The sequence below is a fragment of the Dendropsophus ebraccatus genome, chromosome 9 (genome assembly GCF_027789765.1).
Source record: "Dendropsophus ebraccatus isolate aDenEbr1 chromosome 9, aDenEbr1.pat, whole genome shotgun sequence".
NCBI lineage: Eukaryota > Metazoa > Chordata > Amphibia > Anura > Hylidae > Dendropsophus > Dendropsophus ebraccatus.
The window spans coordinates 118,113,064-118,131,825 of NC_091462.1; the positions used below are offsets into that span (position 1 = coordinate 118,113,064).

Consider the following 18,762-nt stretch of genomic DNA (forward strand, 5'->3'; position numbering starts at 1 on the left):
GACACCAGAGAGTAATAGATTGTATATAACTGTCCTACAGTCACCTCCCCCAGCCTGACATGGCTGATACCAGAGAGTAATAGTGTATATACCTGTCCTACAGTCACCTCCCCCAGCCTGACATGGCTGATACCAGAGAGTAATAGTGTATATACCTGTCCTACAGTCACCTCCCCCTCCCCCCCCAGCCTGACATGGCTGATACCAGAGAGTAATAGTGTATATACCTGTCCTACAGTCACCTCCCCCAGCCTGACATGGCTGATACCAGAGAGTAATAGTGTATATACCTGTCCTACAGTCACCTCCCCCCCCCCCAGCCTGACATGGCTGATACCAGAGAGTAATAGATTGTATATACCTGTCCTACAGTCACCCCACCCCCCCAGCCTGATATGGCTGATACCAGAGAGTGATAGATTGTATATACCTGTCCTACAGTCACCTCCCCTCCCCCAGCCTGACATGGCTGATACCACAGAGTAATAGATTGTATATACCTGTCCTACAGTCACCTCCCCCCCCCCCAGCCTGACATGGCTGATACCAGAGAGTAATAGATTGTATATACCTCTCCTACAGTCACCCCACCCCCCCAGCCTGATATGGCTGATACCAGAGAGTGATAGATTGTATATACCTGTCCTAAAGTCACCCCACCCCCCCAGCCTGACATGGCTGATACCAGAGAGTGATAGATTGTATATACCTGTCCTACAGTCACCTCCCCCCCCCCCCCCAGCCTGACATGGCTGATACCAGAGAGTAATAGATTGTATATACCTGTCCTACAGTCACCTCCCCCAGCCTGACATGGCTGATACCAGAGAGTAATAGATTGTATATACCTGTCCTACAGTCACCTCCCCCAGCCTGACATGGCTGATACCAGAGAGTAATAGATTGTATATACCTGTCCTACAGTCACCTCCCCCCACCCCCCCAGCCTGACATGGCTGATACCAGAGAGTAATAGATTGTATATACCTGTCCTACAGTCACCTCCCCCAGCCTGACATGGCTGATACCAGAGAGTAATAGATTGTATATACCTGTCCTACAGTCACCTCCCCCCCCCCCCCCAGCCTGACATGGCTAATACCAGAGAGTAATAGATTGTATATACCTGTCCTACAGTCACCTCCCCCCCCCCCCCCAGCCTGACATGGCTGATACCAGAGAGTAATAGATTGTATATACCTGTCCTACAGTCACCTCCCCCCCCCCCAGCCTGACATGGCTGATACCAGAGAGTAATAGATTGTATATACCTGTCCTACAGTCACCTCCCCCCCCCCCCAGCCTGACATGGCTGATACCAGAGAGTAATAGATTGTATATACCTGTGCTACAGTAAGAGTACAGAGAGTAACAGACTGCCCAGTTATCAAAGGGTTAATTTGCAGACAGGTCACATGTTCCAGAGCCGCTGCCTGTAATTATTCTGGAGCAGGAGGGGTAATGGTCACCGCCAGTGTTTGCTCTCATCTCTCAATAAAGTTATGCAGAAAAAAAACTGGAGGAAAGCATGGCCGCAGCAGGAAGCCAGGAGCAAGTAGGACTGTGTGCAAAGTCCGGGGTGTATGAGGGGCTGTGCAGTCATGGAGGACACATAGGGGGTGTATGAGGGGCTGTGCAGTCATGGAGGACACATGGGGTGTATGAGGGGCTGTGCAGTCATGGAGGACACGTCCGGGGTGTATGAGGGGCTGTGCAGTCATGGAGGACACATAGGGTGTATGAGGGGCTGTGCAGTCATGGAGGACACATCCGGGGTGTATGAGGCGCTGTGCAGTCATGGAGGACACGTCCGGGGTGTATGAGGGGCTGTGCAGTCATGGAGGACACATAGGGGGTGTATGAGGGGCTGTGCAGTCATGGAGGACACATAGGGGGTGTATGAGGGGCTGTGCAGTCATGGAGGACACATGGGGTGTATGAGGGGCTGTGCAGTCATGGAGGACACATAGGGGGTGTATGAGGGGCTGTGCAGTCATGGAGGACACATGGGGGTGTATGAGGGGCTGTGCAGTCATGGAGGAAACATCCGGGGTGTATGAGGGGCTGTGCAGTCATGGAGGACACATAGGGGGTGTATGAGGGGCTGTGCAGTCATGGAGGACACATAGAGGGTGTATGAGGGGCTGTGCAGTCATGGAGGACACATGGGGTGTATGAGGGGCTGTGCAGTCATGGAGGACACATAGGGGGTGTATGAGGGGCTGTGCAGTCATGGAGGACACATGGGGGTGTATGAGGGGCTGTGCAGTCATGGAGGAAACATCCGGGGTGTATGAGGGGCTGTGCAGTCATGGAGGACACATAGGGGGTGTATGAGGGGCTGTGCAGTCATGGAGGACACATAGAGGGTGTATGAGGGGCTGTGCAGTCATGGAGGACACATGGGGTGTATGAGTGGCTGTGCAGTCATGGAGGACACATAGGGGTGTATGAGGGGCTGTGCAGTCATGGAGGACACATGGGGTGTATGAGGGGCTGTGCAGTCATGGAGGACACATAGGGGGTGTATGAGGGGATGTGCAGTCATGGAGGACACATAGGGGGTGTATGAGGGGCTGTGCAGTCATGGAGGACACATGGGGTGTATGAGGGGCTGTGCAGTCATGGAGGACACATGGGGTGTATGAGGGGCTGTGCAGTCATGGAGGACACATAGGGGGTGTATGAGGGGCTGTGCAGTCATGGAGGACACATGGGGGTGTATGAGGGGCTGTGCAGTCATGGAGGACACATGGGGTGTATGAGGGGCTGTGCAGTCATGGAGGACACATTGGGGTGTATGAGGGGCTGTGCAGTCATGGAGGACACATAGGGGGTGTATGAGGGGCTGTGCAGTCATGGAGGACACGTCCGCGGTGTATGAGGGGCTGTGCTGTCATGGAGGACACATCCGGGGTGTATGAGGGGCTGTGCAGTCATGGAGGACACATAGGGGGTGTATGAGGGGCTGTGCAGTCATGGAGGACACATGGGGGTGTATGAGGGGCTGTGCAGTCATGGAGGACACATGGGGTGTATGAGGGGCTGTGCAGTCATGGAGGACACATGGGGGTGTATGAGGGGCTGTGCAGTCATGGAGGACACATAGGGGGTGTATGAGGGGCTGTGCTGTCATGGAGGACACGTCCGCGGTGTATGAGGGGCTGTGCTGTCATGGAGGACACATAGGGGGTGTATGAGGGGCTGTGCAGTCATGGAGGACACATCCGGGGTGTATGAGGGGCTGTGCAGTCATGGAGGACACATAGGGGGTGTATGAGGGGCTGTGCAGTCATGGAGGACACATAGGGGGTGTATGAGGGGCTGTGCTGTCATGGAGGACACGTCCGGGTGTATGAGGGGCTGTGCTGTTATGGAGGACACATGGGGTGTATGAGGGGCTGTGCAGTCATGGAGGACACATAGGGGGTGTATGAGGGGATGTGCAGTCATGGAGGACACATAGGGGGTGTATGAGGGGATGTGCAGTCATGGAGGACACATAGGGGGTGTATGAGGGGCTGTGCTGTCATGGAGGACACGTAGGGGGTGTATGAGGGGCTGTGCTGTCATGGGGGACACGTAGGGGGTGTATGAGGGGCTGTGCAGTCATGGAGGACACATGGGGTGTATGAGGGGCTGAGCAGTCATGGAGGACACATCCGGGGTGTATGAGGGGCTGTGCAGTCATGGAGGACACATAGGGGGTGTATGAGGGGCTGTGCAGTCATGGAGGACACGTCCGGGGTGTATGAGGGGCTGTGCAGTCATGGAGGACACATAGGGGGTGTATGAGGGGCTGTGCAGTCATGGAGGACACATGGGGTGTATGAGGGGCTGTGCAGTCATGGAGGACACATAGGGGGTGTATGAGGGGCTGTGCAGTCATGGAGGACACATAGGGGGTGTATGAGGGGCTGTGCAGTCATGGAGGACACATGGGGGTGTATGAGGGGCTGTGCAGTCATGGAGGACACATGGGGGTGTATGAGGGGCTGTGCTGTCATGGAGGACACATAGGGGGTGTATGAGAGTCTGTGCAGTCATGGAGGACACATAGGGGGTGTATGAGGGGCTGTGCAGTCATGGAGGACACGTCCGGGGTGTATGAGGGGCTGTGCAGTCATGGAGGACACATGGGGTGTATGAGGGGCTGTGCAGTCATGGAGGACACGTCCGGGGTGTATGAGGGGCTGTGCAGTCATGGAGGACACATGGGGTGTATGAGGGGCTGTGCAGTCATGGAGGACACGTCCGGGGTGTATGAGGGGCTGTGCAGTCATGGAGGACACATGGGGTGTATGAGAGGATGTGCAGTCATGGAGGACACGTCCGGGGTGTATGAGGGGCTGTGCAGTCATGGAGGACACATAGGGGGTGTATGAGGGGCTGTGCAGTCATGGAGGACACATGGGGGTGTATGAGGGGCTGTGCAGTCATGGAGGACACATGGGGGTGTATGAGGGGCTGTGCAGTCATGGAGGACACATAGGGGGTGTATGAGGGGCTGTGCAGTCATGGAGGACACATGGGGGTGTATGAGGGGCTGTGCAGTCATGGAGGACACATGGGGGTGTATGAGGGGCTGTGCTGTCATGGAGGACACATAGGGGGTGTATGAGAGTCTGTGCAGTCATGGAGGACACATAGGGGGTGTATGAGGGGCTGTGCAGTCATGGAGGACACGTCCGGGGTGTATGAGGGGCTGTGCAGTCATGGAGGACACATGGGGTGTATGAGGGGCTGTGCAGTCATGGAGGACACGTCCGGGGTGTATGAGGGGCTGTGCAGTCATGGAGGACACATGGGGTGTATGAGGGGCTGTGCAGTCATGGAGGACACGTCCGGGGTGTATGAGGGGCTGTGCAGTCATGGAGGACACATGGGGTGTATGAGGGGCTGTGCAGTCATGGAGGACACATGGGGTGTATGAGAGGATGTGCAGTCATGGAGGATACATAGGGGTGTATGAGGGGCTGTGCAGTCATGGAGGACACATAGGGGGTGTATGAGGGGCTGTGCAGTCATGGAGGACACATCCGGGGTGTATGAGGGGCTGTGCAGTCATGGAGGAGACATAGGGGGTGTATGAGGGGATGTGCAGTCATGGAGGACACGTCCGGGTGTATGAGGGGATGTGCAGTCATGGAGGACACATAGGGGGTGTATGAGGGGCTGTGCAGTCATGGAGGACACATGGGGTGTATGAGGGGCTGTGCAGTCATGGAGGACACATGGGGTGTATGAGGGGCTGTGCAGTCATGGAGGACACATAGGGGGTGTATGAGGGGCTGTGCAGTCATGGAGGACACATAGGGGGTGTATGAGGGGCTGTGCAGTCATGGAGGACACATAGGGGGTGTATGAGGGGCTGTGCAGTCATGGAGGACACATAGGGGGTGTATGAGGGGCTGTGCAGTCATGGAGGACACGTCCGGGTGTATGAGGGGCTGTGCAGTCATGGAGGACACGTCCGGGGTGTATGAGGGGCTGTGCAGTCATGGAGGAGACATAGGGGGTGTATGAGGGGATGTGCAGTCATGGAGGACACATGGGGGTGTATGAGGGGCTGTGCAGTCATGGAGGACACATGGGGGTGTATGAGGGGCTGTGCAGTCATGGAGGACACATAGGGGGTGTATGAGGGGCTGTGCAGTCATGGAGGACACATGGGGGTGTATGAGGGGCTGTGCAGTCATGGAGGACACATGGGGGTGTATGAGGGGCTGTGCTGTCATGGAGGACACATAGGGGGTGTATGAGAGTCTGTGCAGTCATGGAGGACACATAGGGGGTGTATGAGGGGCTGTGCAGTCATGGAGGACACGTCCGGGGTGTATGAGGGGCTGTGCAGTCATGGAGGACACATGGGGTGTATGAGGGGCTGTGCAGTCATGGAGGACACGTCCGGGGTGTATGAGGGGCTGTGCAGTCATGGAGGACACATGGGGTGTATGAGGGGCTGTGCAGTCATGGAGGACACGTCCGGGGTGTATGAGGGGCTGTGCAGTCATGGAGGACACATGGGGTGTATGAGGGGCTGTGCAGTCATGGAGGACACATGGGGTGTATGAGAGGATGTGCAGTCATGGAGGATACATAGGGGTGTATGAGGGGCTGTGCAGTCATGGAGGACACATAGGGGGTGTATGAGGGGCTGTGCAGTCATGGAGGACACATCCGGGGTGTATGAGGGGCTGTGCAGTCATGGAGGAGACATAGGGGGTGTATGAGGGGATGTGCAGTCATGGAGGACACGTCCGGGTGTATGAGGGGCTGTGCAGTCATGGAGGACACATGGGGTGTATGAGGGGCTGTGCAGTCATGGAGGACACATGGGGTGTATGAGGGGCTGTGCAGTCATGGAGGACACATAGGGGGTGTATGAGGGGCTGTGCAGTCATGGAGGACACATAGGGGGTGTATGAGGGGCTGTGCAGTCATGGAGGACACATAGGGGGTGTATGAGGGGCTGTGCAGTCATGGAGGACACATAGGGGGTGTATGAGGGGCTGTGCAGTCATGGAGGACATATAGGGGGTGTATGAGGGGCTGTGCAGTCATGGAGGACACATCCGGGGTGTATGAGGGGATGTGCAGTCATGGAGGACACATGGGGGTGTATGAGGGGCTGTGCTGTCATGGAGGACACATAGGGGGTGTATGAGGGGATGTGCTGTCATGGAGGACACATAGGGGGTGTATGAGGGGCTGAGCAGTCATGGAGGATACGTCCGGGGTGTATGAGGGGCTGTGCAGTCATGGAGGACACGTCCGGGGTGTATGAGGGGCTGTGCAGTCATGGAGGACACATAGGGGGTGTATGAGGGGCTGTGCAGTCATGGAGGACACGTAGGGGGTGTATGAGGGGCTGTGCAGTCATGGAGGACACATAGGGGGTGTATGAGGGGCTGTGCAGTCATGGAGGACACATAGGGGGTGTATGAGAGTCTGTGCAGTCATGGAGGACACATAGGGGGTGTATGAGGGGATGTGCAGTCATGGAGTACACGTCCGGGTGTATGAGGGGCTGTGCAGTCATGGAGGACACATGGGGGGTGTATGAGGGGCTGTGCAGTCATGGAGGACACATAGGGGGTGTATGAGAGTCTGTGCAGTCATGGAGGACACATAGGGGGTGTATGAGGGGATGTGCAGTCATGGAGTACACGTCCGGGTGTATGAGGGGCTGTGCAGTCATGGAGGACACGTCCGGGTGTATGAGGGGTTGTGCAGTCATGGAGGACACGTCCGGGGTGTATGAGGGGATGTGCAGTCATGGAGGACACGTCCGGGGTGTATGAGGGGCTGAGCGGTCATGGAGGACACCTCTGGGGTGTATGAGGGGCTGTGCAGGCATGGAGGACACATAGGGGGTGTATGAGGGGCTGTGCAGTCATGGAGGACACATAGGGGGTGTATGAGGGGCTGTGCAGTCATGGAGAACACATCCGGGGTGTATGAGGGGCTGTGCAGTCATGGAGGACACATGGGGTGTATGAGGGGCTGTATAGTCATGGAGGACACATGGGGTGTATGAGGGGCTGTGCAGTCATGGAGGACACATTTGGTGTATGAGGGGCTGTATAGTCATGGAGGACACGTCCGGGGTGTATGAGGGGCTGTGCAGTCATGAAGGACACATAGGGGGTGTATGAGGGAATGTGCAGGCATGAAGGACACATAGGGGGTGTATGAGGGTCTGTACAGTCATGGAGGACACATAGGGGGTGTATGAGGGGCTGTGCAGTCATGGAGGACACGTCCGGGGTGTATGAGGGGCTGTGCAGTCATGGAGGACACGTCCGGGGTGTATGAGGGGCTGTGCAGTCATGGAGGACACGTCCGGGTGTATGAGGGGATGTGCAGTCATGAAGGACACATCCGGGGTGTATGAGGGGCTGTGCAGTCATGGAGGACACATGGGGGTGTATGAGGGGATGTGCAGTCATGGAGGACACATAGGGGGTGTATGAGGGGCTGTGCAGTCATGGAGGACACATAGGGGGTGTATGAGGGGCTGTGCAGTCATGAAGGACACATGTGGTGTATGAGGGGATGTGCAGTCATGGAGGACACATGGGGTGTATGAGGGGCTGTGCAGTCATGGAGGACACATAGGGGGTGTATGAGAGGCTGTGCAGTCATGGAGGATACGTCCGGGGTGTATGAGGGGCTGTGCAGTCATGGAGGACACCTCTGGGGTGTTTGGTCACTGATGCCCCCTCTCTCCTGCCAGGTAGTGTCCCTTCGCGGTAAGGTGTGTCTGGTGACTGGTGCCAGCTCTGGGATCGGCGCTGGCACTGCGCTGCTTTTTGCCCGTCTAGGGGCCCGGTTGGCCCTTAATGGAAGGAATGAAGAGAAGTTAAAGGAGACGGCTCAGGGCTGCGAGGAGTTCTGTGACCAGAAGGTAACCTTACTCGTCTGACCTCCACACCCACCACAATTTTTTTAAAGAAACATTGCAGTATCTGAATTTTTTTTGTGCTAATGCCAGGAAGCCGTCCATTTTTTGGGAGGGCGGTGGGGGTTCGGAGGGCAGTAGTGGTGGGGTGTGGTACTACAAGTGACTTTCTTTCCTGGCTCTTCCTCTCTTTGTGTGCAGCCTTTGCTGGTTCCGGGGGACCTGACGGATGAAGCGCTGCTCCGAGGGATAGTGGAGCAGACGGTGGAGCACTTTGGACAGCTGGACGTGCTGGTGAATAGTGGAGGGATTCTGGCCATGGGGAGTATTGAGAACACGGCCCTGTCGGAGTATGACCGCGTCATGAACGTGAACGTCCGGTGAGAAGCTGAGGTCACATGGTCAGTCATGGGGCACACCTGGTTATGGTAACCTCTACTAGCCGCAAAACTACGAGGACTGTTTGCAGGAGCTTATGGGCTTGTTCAAATGGAGCAGCATCTCTGGCCTGAAATCACGCACCCGTGTGGTGGATGGGGTCTTCACATGCATTGCTCTATTATCACGAAAATCTGGTCAGATTAATACGGTAACTGTGTGCCCGTCCATATAATGTTACATTATAAGGAGGACACGTGCTGCACGTAGCTGTTTGGTGGAAAAGTGCCATGATTTACCATCAAAAAATCCATAGAGGCGCCATATTGTAGAGAGAAGGGGTGTAACTGTGAAATACTTCCCCTTCTGTGCCCAGGTCCCTGTTCTACCTCACCCAGCTGGCTGTACCGCATCTCGCCAAGACCAAAGGAAACATCGTCAACGTCTCCAGCGTTAACGGGCAAAGATCGGTGAGTGGTGGCCGAGCTCTCCACACACTTCCTCCTTTCTTTCAACGTTCTTTCCTTTTTTATATGAAGAATGTTTGGTGTGTACGCCGTTCGCCATGTGGTAAACCTGACAGGTTCTCTATATTCCTCTGGTCGGCACGGTTATAGATATACCCCATTTATAGAACCTCTGTTTTACAATTTTATTAAAGCGACTCTGTACCCACAATCTGGTCACTTTTTTTTTTTCTGGATCTGACATGACCAAAAATCCGCAATTTTTCACTATGGCGTTTTTTTTACCACGTGCGATCAGGAATGCGATAACTTCATAGATCGGTTATTCCACACGCCAGGATAGCAAATATGTTTATTGTTTTGTTTTCATTTTTTAATTTAAAAAAATAGGAAAAGGGGGTGGGGTGTGACACTTTCATTATGGGATGGATTTATTTATATCATGAGCAATACCATGATTGTTCATGGAGATCAATGCAGAACATATATACTGTATTGATCCATCATATCAGGGCTTGATTGCCTCAGCCTGCTAAGGGCCTGGGAGGCTTCACAGAGGCCTCGGGCTGCACTTGGGTTCATTGGAACCTGAGCATTCGGTATTTCACTGCGGTGCCTGAAGAAATTGGATGTTGACCCCCTATGATTCAAATGGAGCCACGTTACAGACAGGAGGGGTTTCATCACACTGGGGGCGGTGGGCCCGATTACAGTGCTCCACGCACAGCCGGTGCTCAGAAACCATGTGCCGTCCTGGTTCAAAAAGAGGACCGCGCCACCAGCATCTCCGCATCGTCACCAGTGTATTCATATAAAGGAAACAAAAAGCAATGTACTAGCGGTGCTGTCACTTTAAGGTGATTTATAGAAAACCCTGTAAGAGTTAGGAAAGGGGTGATACAGCAAAGGAGAGAAGGTCCTACCTCTTCTGTCCTCCGGTGCTCCCCTCTAGCTGTCCACAGATGAGAGGGGGTGGGAGAAGGTTATGGGCAGGCCCCACCAGCTGCCCAATAGCTGTCCACCTTGCTATTTATAGTATAGTTTTGTATTGATACAAATAGAGTTACTTAGCTATTGGCAGATGGCGCCCCCTGTGGTTGCATTGTTACAGGGTGTTGTTCTTCCAGACATCTTTTTGCCTCCGCTCATCCTATACATCCTGGTCTTTCAGTTCCCCGGGGTCCTGGCCTATTGCATGTCCAAGTCTGCGGTTGACCAGTTAACCAGATGTGCAGCTTTGGGTGAGTACCTTCCTGTGGAGGCATGCCCACTACACTGCTGGTACCCACTGCTTGGATGAGGTTCCCTCCAGTTGGGCGGTTTGTGTCCCTGTCGTCTACACGGTCGCCTGTTACTAGTGACTCTTCTCTCTTTTCCTACCCAGAATTGGCAAGTAAACAAGTTCGAGTGAACGCCGTCTGGTGAGTGGAAACGCTTTGTGTCCTGATCCGCAGCGACTTCACGAGATCGCACACAGACGGCTGTTACGTCACACACAGACGGCTGTTACATTGCGCACAGACGGCTGTTACATGACATATAGATGTTCTCACTGATCACACGTCTGCGTTGCGCTCGCTCTGCCTTCTCACTGATCACACGTCTGCGTTGCGCTCGCTCTGCCTTCTCACTGATCACACGTCTGCGTTGCGCTCGCTTTGCCTTCTCACTTCTGTTGTGTCTTTTAGTCCCGGGGTCATCATTACGGAGGTGCACCGGCGAGCAGGACTGGACGAGGATCAGTACACTCAGGTACGCAGCACTCCCCTCCTCTGACGTCACTGCTGTTTCTTTGTATTCTCATCCTTGTCCTTCCCTCCTTTAAAGTTTCTGCAGCGCACCGCGCACACCCACGCTCTGGGACGGCCCGGTACGGTGGATGAAGTGGCCCGGACAATCGCCTTTCTGGCTTCAGACGCTGCGTCCTTTATCACAGGCGTCACCATGCCAGTAGATGGCGGACGGCACGCCATGTGTCCCCGTTAACACCGCATATAATAATCAATAAAGAGATGAGAGTAAGTTGTTTGTGTGTACAGTGATAGAGGGTGATCCCGGGACACGCGGGGGGATGTGGGGGGCACGATCCCGGGCTATGCGGGGGATAGGGGACAATCACAGATCATATTGGAGATAGGGAGGCGATTGCGGGCCATGCGGGGGATAGGGGGCGATCACAGACCATATTGGGGATAGGGGGCGATCACAGACCATATTGGGGATAGGGGGCGATCACAGACCATATTGGGGATAGGGGGCGATCACAGACCATATTGGGGATAGGGGTGATCACAGACCATATTGGGGATAGGAGGCGATCACAGACCATATTGGGGATAGGGGGCGATCACAGACCATATTGGGGATAGGGGGCGATCACAGACCATATTGGGGATAGGAGGCGATCACAGACCATATTGGGGATAGGAGGCGATCACAGACCATATTGGGGATAGGAGGCGATCACAGACCATATTGGGGATAGGGGGCGATCACAGACCATATTGGGGATAGGAGGCGATCACAGACCATATTGGGGATAGGGCGTGATCACAGATCACATTGGGGATAGGAAGCGATCACGGGCCATGTGGGGGGGGATAGGGGGCGATCACAGGCCATGGGGGGGATAGGGGGCGATCACAGGCCATGCAGGGGGATGGGGGGGCGATCACAGGCCATGCAGGGGGATGGGGGGGCGATCACAGGCCATGGGGGGATAGGGGGGCGATCACAGACCATGGGGAGGGTAGGGGGCGATCACAGGCCATGGGGGGATAGGGTTGCCATAGACAGCTCAGCAGGATCCTCCCAGGGACTGTCTCGATTGCCTGGAGGACTTGTTCCTGATTACCATTTCATTGCTGTAATTAAACAGGTTTTCCAGACAAAATGTTTTCCCCTAGCCACAGGAATGGGGAGAGAGAGAGACTGCGGGGGTGCGAAATCTGTACCCCCTGACAATCTCTGTATCGGTCCCTATTAGGTACAGGATGTGACCTGCGGCTCTATTTATTCCTATGGAGGTGCCAGACGAGCGCTGTACCTGCCTGTCCCCGGCGGTACCATAGCAATGAATAGAGCTGTGAGTCATGTGCCGTACCGCTGGGCTCCATTCATTCCCCCCTTTGGAATACCCCTTTACAGGTAGAGTCCAGTGAGGAGATCCATCCTAGTCCTATGAGGGGACATAAGATACTTGGTGTGGAGAATGGGATTGCAGTGGTGTCTACTTCTGTACTGCAGGCTTTCTTGTGGCTTTTCATGGTTTGTTGTCTTCTTTGTAGGATAAAATAAGTGAATATGATTCAGTAAGTTTCTAAGAAGGTTTTGCAGAACTGACTCTGAAGCATTAGGAGACTGTGAAAGGGAGAGCGACTGATACACCAGATTCCCAAGGTGTAACCCAAGGTGTAACAAAGGAAAGCCTTAAAGGGGCGCACTGGCAAAAATCTTTTTCTTTTAAAGGGGTACTCCAGTGTGGGGGGGGGGCACTTTTTTGCTGTGACCGGGGAGGAGGTGGCTGAGGGAAGACGTCCACTCACCTCCCCGATTCCAGCGGCGGGTCCCGCATCGTGGCGCTCCAGTCCCCGTCCGCTTCCTGGTTTCTGACGCGGGCCCGAGACGATACGTCTCAGGTCCGCTCAGCTCAGCCAGTCAGTGACAGAGGCGGGATCTGAGCGGACTTGAAACGGATCCCGCCTCCTTCGCTGACTAGCTGAGCGGACCTGAGACGTCACGTCTCGGGCCCGCGTCAGACACCAGGAAGCGGCTTGGCACCAGAGGGCTGCGATGCAGGACCTGCTGCTGGAACCGGGGAGGTGAGTGGACGTCTTTTCCCTCAGCCACCTCCTCCCAGCAAAAAAGTGCCCCCCCCGCTGGAGTACCCCTTTAAATCAACTGGTTTCAGAAAGTTATATAGAATGGTAATTTACTTCTATTTAAAACTATCTGGTTTCCAGTACTCATAAGCTGCTGTATGTCCTTCAGGAAGTGGTGTATTCTCTCCGGTCTGACACAGTGCTCTCTGCTGCCACCTCTGTCCATGTCAGGAACTGTCCAGAGCAGCAGCAAATCCTGCTCTGGACAGTTCCTGACATGGACAGAGGTGGCAGCAGAGAGCACTGTGTCAGACTGGAGAGAATACATCACTTCCTGCAGGACATAAAGCAGCTGATAAGTACTGGAAGACTGGAGATTTTTTTTTTTTTTAATACACTGGCACTTTCTAGCACCAGTTGTCTAGTTGATAGAGCGGCACTATTAGCTCCCCCTGCGGCATCATATTGATGGAGAGCTGCGAGTCCATTGCACGGAGAAGGCGGCCTTAGGTAGAGACGCCGTATAGCAGATATATTTGGATGGTTGTACAGAACGGTCACTGAGCGGGTGACTGGCAGGAGGGAAGGTTCGGGTTTCGGCAGGTGTGTATCCAGCTGTTTGCTGTGTCAGAGCTGCAGCTCCGCACCCACAGGATCTCCTACAGCCACTGTACGGGGATAGGCTGTGTGATCCCTGTCACCTCCTTCAGCCACTGTACGGGGATAGGCTGTGTGATCCCTGTCACCTCCTTCAGTCATTGTACGGGGATAGGCTGTGTGATCCCTGTCACCTCCTTCAGCCATTGTACGGGGGGGATAGGCTGTGTGATCCCTGTCACCTCCTTCAGCCACTGTACGGGGATAGGCTGTGTAATCCCTGTCACCTCCTTCAGCCACTGTACGGGGATAGGCTGTGTGATCCCTGTCACCTCCTTCAGCCACTGTACGGGGATAGGCTGTGTGATCCCTGTCACCTCCTTCAGTCATTGTACGGGGATAGGCTGTGTGATCCCTGTCACCTCCTTCAGCCATTGTACGGGGGGGATAGGCTGTGTGATCCCTGTCACCTCCTTCAGTCATTGTACGGGGATAGGCTGTGTGATCCCTGTCACCTCCTTTAGCCATTGTACGGGGGGGATAGGCTGTGTGATCCCTGTCACCTCCTTCAGCCACTGTACGGGGATAGGCTGTGTCATTCCTGTCACCTCCTTCAGCCACTGTACGGGGATAGGCTGTGTAATCCCTGTCACCTCCTTCAGCCACTGTACGGGGATAGGCTGTGTAATCCCTGTCACCTTCTATAGCCATTGTACGGGGATAGGCTGTGTGATCCCTGTCACCTCCTTCAGCCACTGTACGGGGATAGGCTGTGTGATCCCTGTCACCTCCTTCAGCCATTGTACGGGGATAGGCTGTGTAATCCCTGTCACCTCCTTCAGCCATTGTACGGGGATAGGCTGTGTAATCCCTGTCACCTCCTTCAGCCACTGTATGGGGGGGATAGGCTGTGTAATCCCTGTCACCTCCTTCAGCCACTGTACGGGGATAGGCTGTGTAATCCCTGTCACCTCCTTCAGCCACTGTACGGGGATAGGCTGTGTAATCCCTGTCACCTCCTTCAGCCACTGTACGGGGATAGGCTGTGTAATCCCTGTCACCTCCTTCAGTCACTGTACGGGGATAGGCTGTGTAATCCCTGTCACCTCCTTCAGCCACTGTACGGGGATAGGCTGTGTAATCCCTGTCACCTCCTTCAGCCACTGTACGGGGATAGGCTGTGTAATCCCTGTCACCTCCTTCAGCCACTGTACGGGGATAGGCTGTGTAATCCCTGTCACCTCCTTCAGCCACTGTACGGGGATAGGCTGTGTAATCCCTGTCACCTTCTATAGCCATTGTACGGGGATAGGCTGTGTCAATCCTGTCACCTTCTTCAGTCATCGCCTATTGTAGCTGAGAAGGTTGTTGTGACAAAGTACAAAGAGCGAGCGCGGAGCTTGCTGATCACTGGCGCCACGCATCGCTGGGTTGTAAGAGTTCCCCTTTAGATCCCGGATTATGAGGTGATGTTGGGCACATGGCTGCATACACGGACACCTAATATGGACTGGTGACACACTACTATATATATTAGTATATATATATATCCTTCTCACAGTCATGACTGAAATTGACCCTGAGATCCAACTCTGCAGATATCAGGATTATCAGTCACAAACATCACCCGGGGGCCAGGACAGATTGCTTGAGGCAAAAACCCAATCATAATCATACATACTGTACATACATACACCATAATATATATGTTTACATACCCCATACATACTGTACATACATAATCATGCATACTGTACCTACACCATTATACAATCATACATACTGTACATACATAATCACATACATACACCATCATACATACTGTGCATACATATATTATTGCAATCATGCATACTTTACATGTAGGTTGGTAATGTAGGTAGGACAGCTAGTAGTGGGGGGATGGTAATGTAGGTAGGACAGCTAGTAGTGGGGGGATGGTAATGTAGGTAGGACAGCTAGTAGTGGGGAGGGAGATGGTAGTGTAGGTAGGGCAGCTAATAGTGGGGAGGGGGATGGTAATGTAGGTAGGACAGCTAGTAGTGGGGGGATGGTAATATAGGTAGGACAGCTAGTAGTGGGGGGATGGTAATGTAGGTAGGACAGCTAGTAGTGGGGAGGGAGATGGTAGTGTAGGTAGGGCAGCTAATAGTGGGGAGGGAGATGGTAGTGTAGGTAGGGCAGCTAGTAGTGGGGGGATGGTAATGTAGGTAGGACAGCTAGTAGTGGGGAGGGAGATGGTAATGTAGGTAGGACAGCTAGTAGTGGGGAGGGGGATGGTAATGTAGGTAGGACAGCAAGTAGTGGGGAGGGGGATGGTAATGTAGGTAGGACAGCAAGTAGTGGGGAGGGGGATGGTAATGTAGGTAGGACAGCTAGTAGTGGGGAGGGGGATGGTAATGTAGGTAGGACAGCAAGTAGTGGGGAGGGGGATGGTAATGTAGGTAGGACAGCTAGTAGTGGGGAGGGGGATGGTAATGTAGGTAGGACAGCTAGTAGTGAACTCTGCCACCAGTAATGTCGGACAATCAATTGCCCTTTTTTTTTAATACCAGGATGACCAGCGACTAAGGAAGCATGACCCCACATCAGTATCCTCCTACAAAGTAAAGGGCGTATATAGGTCTTGCCGGAAGGAACCCTCTGAAGTATATAGGTAGCCACAGGAACCAGACGCTCAGGTGGAAAGATGTGACGAGGCACGTCTTCTTGCCCAGGACATCTGATGTTCGTAAGAGGGCATCAGTCTTTGTTCTTCTCTGCCAGACGGAAATGAATGACAAAGTTGAACCTGGAGAAGAAGAGCGACCACCTGGCTTGTCTTGGATTGAGATGTCGTGCAGTCTGGAGGTAGAGGAAATTTATGTGATCCCTGTAGATGGTAACTGGATTGTTTGCTCCTTCCAAAAGATGGCGCCATTCCTCTAAAGCCAACTTGAGGGCTAAAAGCTCTCGATCCCCAATGATGTAATTATGCTCCGCAGGGTAGAAGGTCTTCGAAAAGCAGCCGCAGGTTTTAGTCTTCCCTGAGGAATCCTTCTGAGTAAGTATAGCTCCACTGCCGACTGAAGAAGCGTCCACCTCCAAGAAGAATGGCCCGCAGAAGCGAAGGCTGATTTCAACTTGGAAAAAGGCTTGCTCAGCCTCAGTCGACCATAGCCCAGGATCAGTGGCCTTTTTAGTAAGCACCACAATCGGCGCTGCTAAGGTGGAGAAGTGGGGAACAAACTTCCGATAATAGTTAGCGAACCCCGTTGTATGGCTCTGAGTCTCACAGGGCGTAGCCCTGAAGTAAAGCTGAAAGTTTCACTGGATCCACCTGCAGACCATAGTCAGAAATGATGTACCCAAGGAATGGAAGACTGCTTTGATGGAATACGCATTTTTCAAGCTTAGCATACAGACGTTTGGCCCTTAAGTGTCGCAGCACTTGGCATACCTGCGACACATGGGTCTGCAGATCAAGGGAGTAGATCAGGATGTCGTTCAAGTACACGATCACACAGACATAGAGGAGGTCCCATAATATATCATTGACAAACTTCTGGAAGACTGCTGGGGCATTGCACAAGCCAAAAGGCATGACCACATACTCATAGTGCCCATCTCTGGTGTTGAAGTCGGTCTTCCATTCGTCGCCCTCTCAGATCCTGATCAAATTGTAGGCCCCCCTGAGATCCAGCTTTGTGAACATTCGGGCTCTTCGGAGACAATTGAATTACTCAAAACTCAGAGGCAAGGTGTATTATTCTTCTCAGTCACTTTAAGCCCCCTGTAATCAATACAAGGATGGAGTGACCCATCCTTCCTCTGGACAAAGAAGAACCTGGTGCCGGCTGGAGAGGTGGAATTACGGATGAAGATGGAGTATGTCTGTATATTATAAGGACAGGGTGGGCAGGAAGGGAAGAGGAGTATGTCTGTATAAGGACAGGGTGGGCAGGAAGGGAAGAGGAGTATGTCTGTATAAGGACAGGGTGGGCAGGAAGGGAAGAGGAGTATGTCTGTATAAGGACAGGGTGGGCAGGAAGGGAAGAGGAGTATGTCTGTATAAGGACAGGGTGGGCAGGAAGGGAAGAGGAGTATGTCTGTATAAGGACAGGGTGGGCAGGAAGGGAAGAGGAGTATGTCTGTATAAGGACAGGGTGGGCAGGAAGGGAAGAGGAGTATGTCTGTATAAGGACAGGGTGGGCAGGAAGGGAAGAGGAGTATGTCTGTATAAGGACAGGGTGGGCAGGAAGGGAAGAGGAGTATGTCTGTATAAGGACAGGGTGGGCAGAAAGGGAAGAGGAGTATGTCTGTATAAGGACAGGGTGGGCAGGAGAAGGAGGATGTCTGTATAAGGACAGGGTGGGCAGGAGAAGGAGGATGTCTGTATAAGGACAGGGGAATCAGGAGAGGAGGAGTATATCTGTATGTTATAAGGACGGGTTAGCAGGTGGGGAGGAGGAGTATATCTGTATCTGTGCTGGAGCAAAGGGACGAAAAAGTTTCTCTGTCAGGTTTTGAAGAGAAAAGTCATGTTTCCGGCTGAATGGAAAAGAAAAGGAGCGACTCCCATCAGAGAAGACGTCCGCTCTGAGCCACTGGATATAAGTCACTGTTTCAGCTACTAGACTGCGTATGACCAATAGAGAAAACATTATATATATATATATATATATATATATATATATATACACACACACACACACATACAAGGGAGGGCAGAGTGGCTTGAATCATCCCCGGGCACCTGTCACAGGACTTGAGGGCTAGCGAGCTCTTTCCTGAAACACACTTTGTAAACCTTCCTATAACCCCTGTCGGTTTTCCCTATAACAGTACAGAGAATAGAGAGTTTTGGAGACCTGAGGATATTAGAAAGAGTCTCTGACTTGAGGTTAATTTTGGTTGTGAAGTTAGACAAGAATGACAGGGTGGACTACAATGAGGGGGACTGTCCATACAGTATTGTACTCTGCTGGAGACGGTTCTGACAACCTTGGGTCTGTTGACTTGAGAGTACTCTGGTTAATCTGTCAGGTTGTGATGAGTACACAGAGCGGCAGATCAGTTAGTACTTGGCACTAGCGCGTCACTAGCAGGAGCTGAC

At 53.3% G+C, this 18,762-nt stretch overlaps 2 protein-coding genes across 3 annotated transcripts in view; one reads left to right on the top strand and one right to left on the bottom strand.

Moving 5' to 3' along the window:
* Window positions 1-18,762, bottom strand: part of LOC138801664 (uncharacterized) — a 67,506-nt gene that overhangs the window by 44,787 nt on the left and 3,957 nt on the right. The gene's annotated exons all lie outside the window — the stretch shown is intronic.
* On the top strand, window positions 1,464-17,412 carry LOC138800596 (3-oxoacyl-[acyl-carrier-protein] reductase FabG-like). Of its 2 annotated transcripts, XM_069982382.1 has the most exons (9): window positions 1,464-1,555; window positions 8,240-8,410; window positions 8,606-8,784; window positions 9,159-9,252; window positions 10,421-10,490; window positions 10,634-10,670; window positions 10,938-11,001; window positions 11,077-11,267; window positions 16,223-17,412. In XM_069982382.1, exons 1-8 carry the CDS (start codon window positions 1,529-1,531, stop codon window positions 11,233-11,235), a joined length of 801 nt encoding a protein of 266 aa, XP_069838483.1. In that variant the 5' UTR covers window positions 1,464-1,528; the 3' UTR covers window positions 11,236-11,267; window positions 16,223-17,412. The 2 variants fall into 2 exon arrangements, with proteins under 2 accessions (XP_069838483.1, XP_069838484.1); XM_069982383.1 differs by lacking the exon at window positions 16,223-17,412 and having other exon boundaries at window positions 11,077-11,271.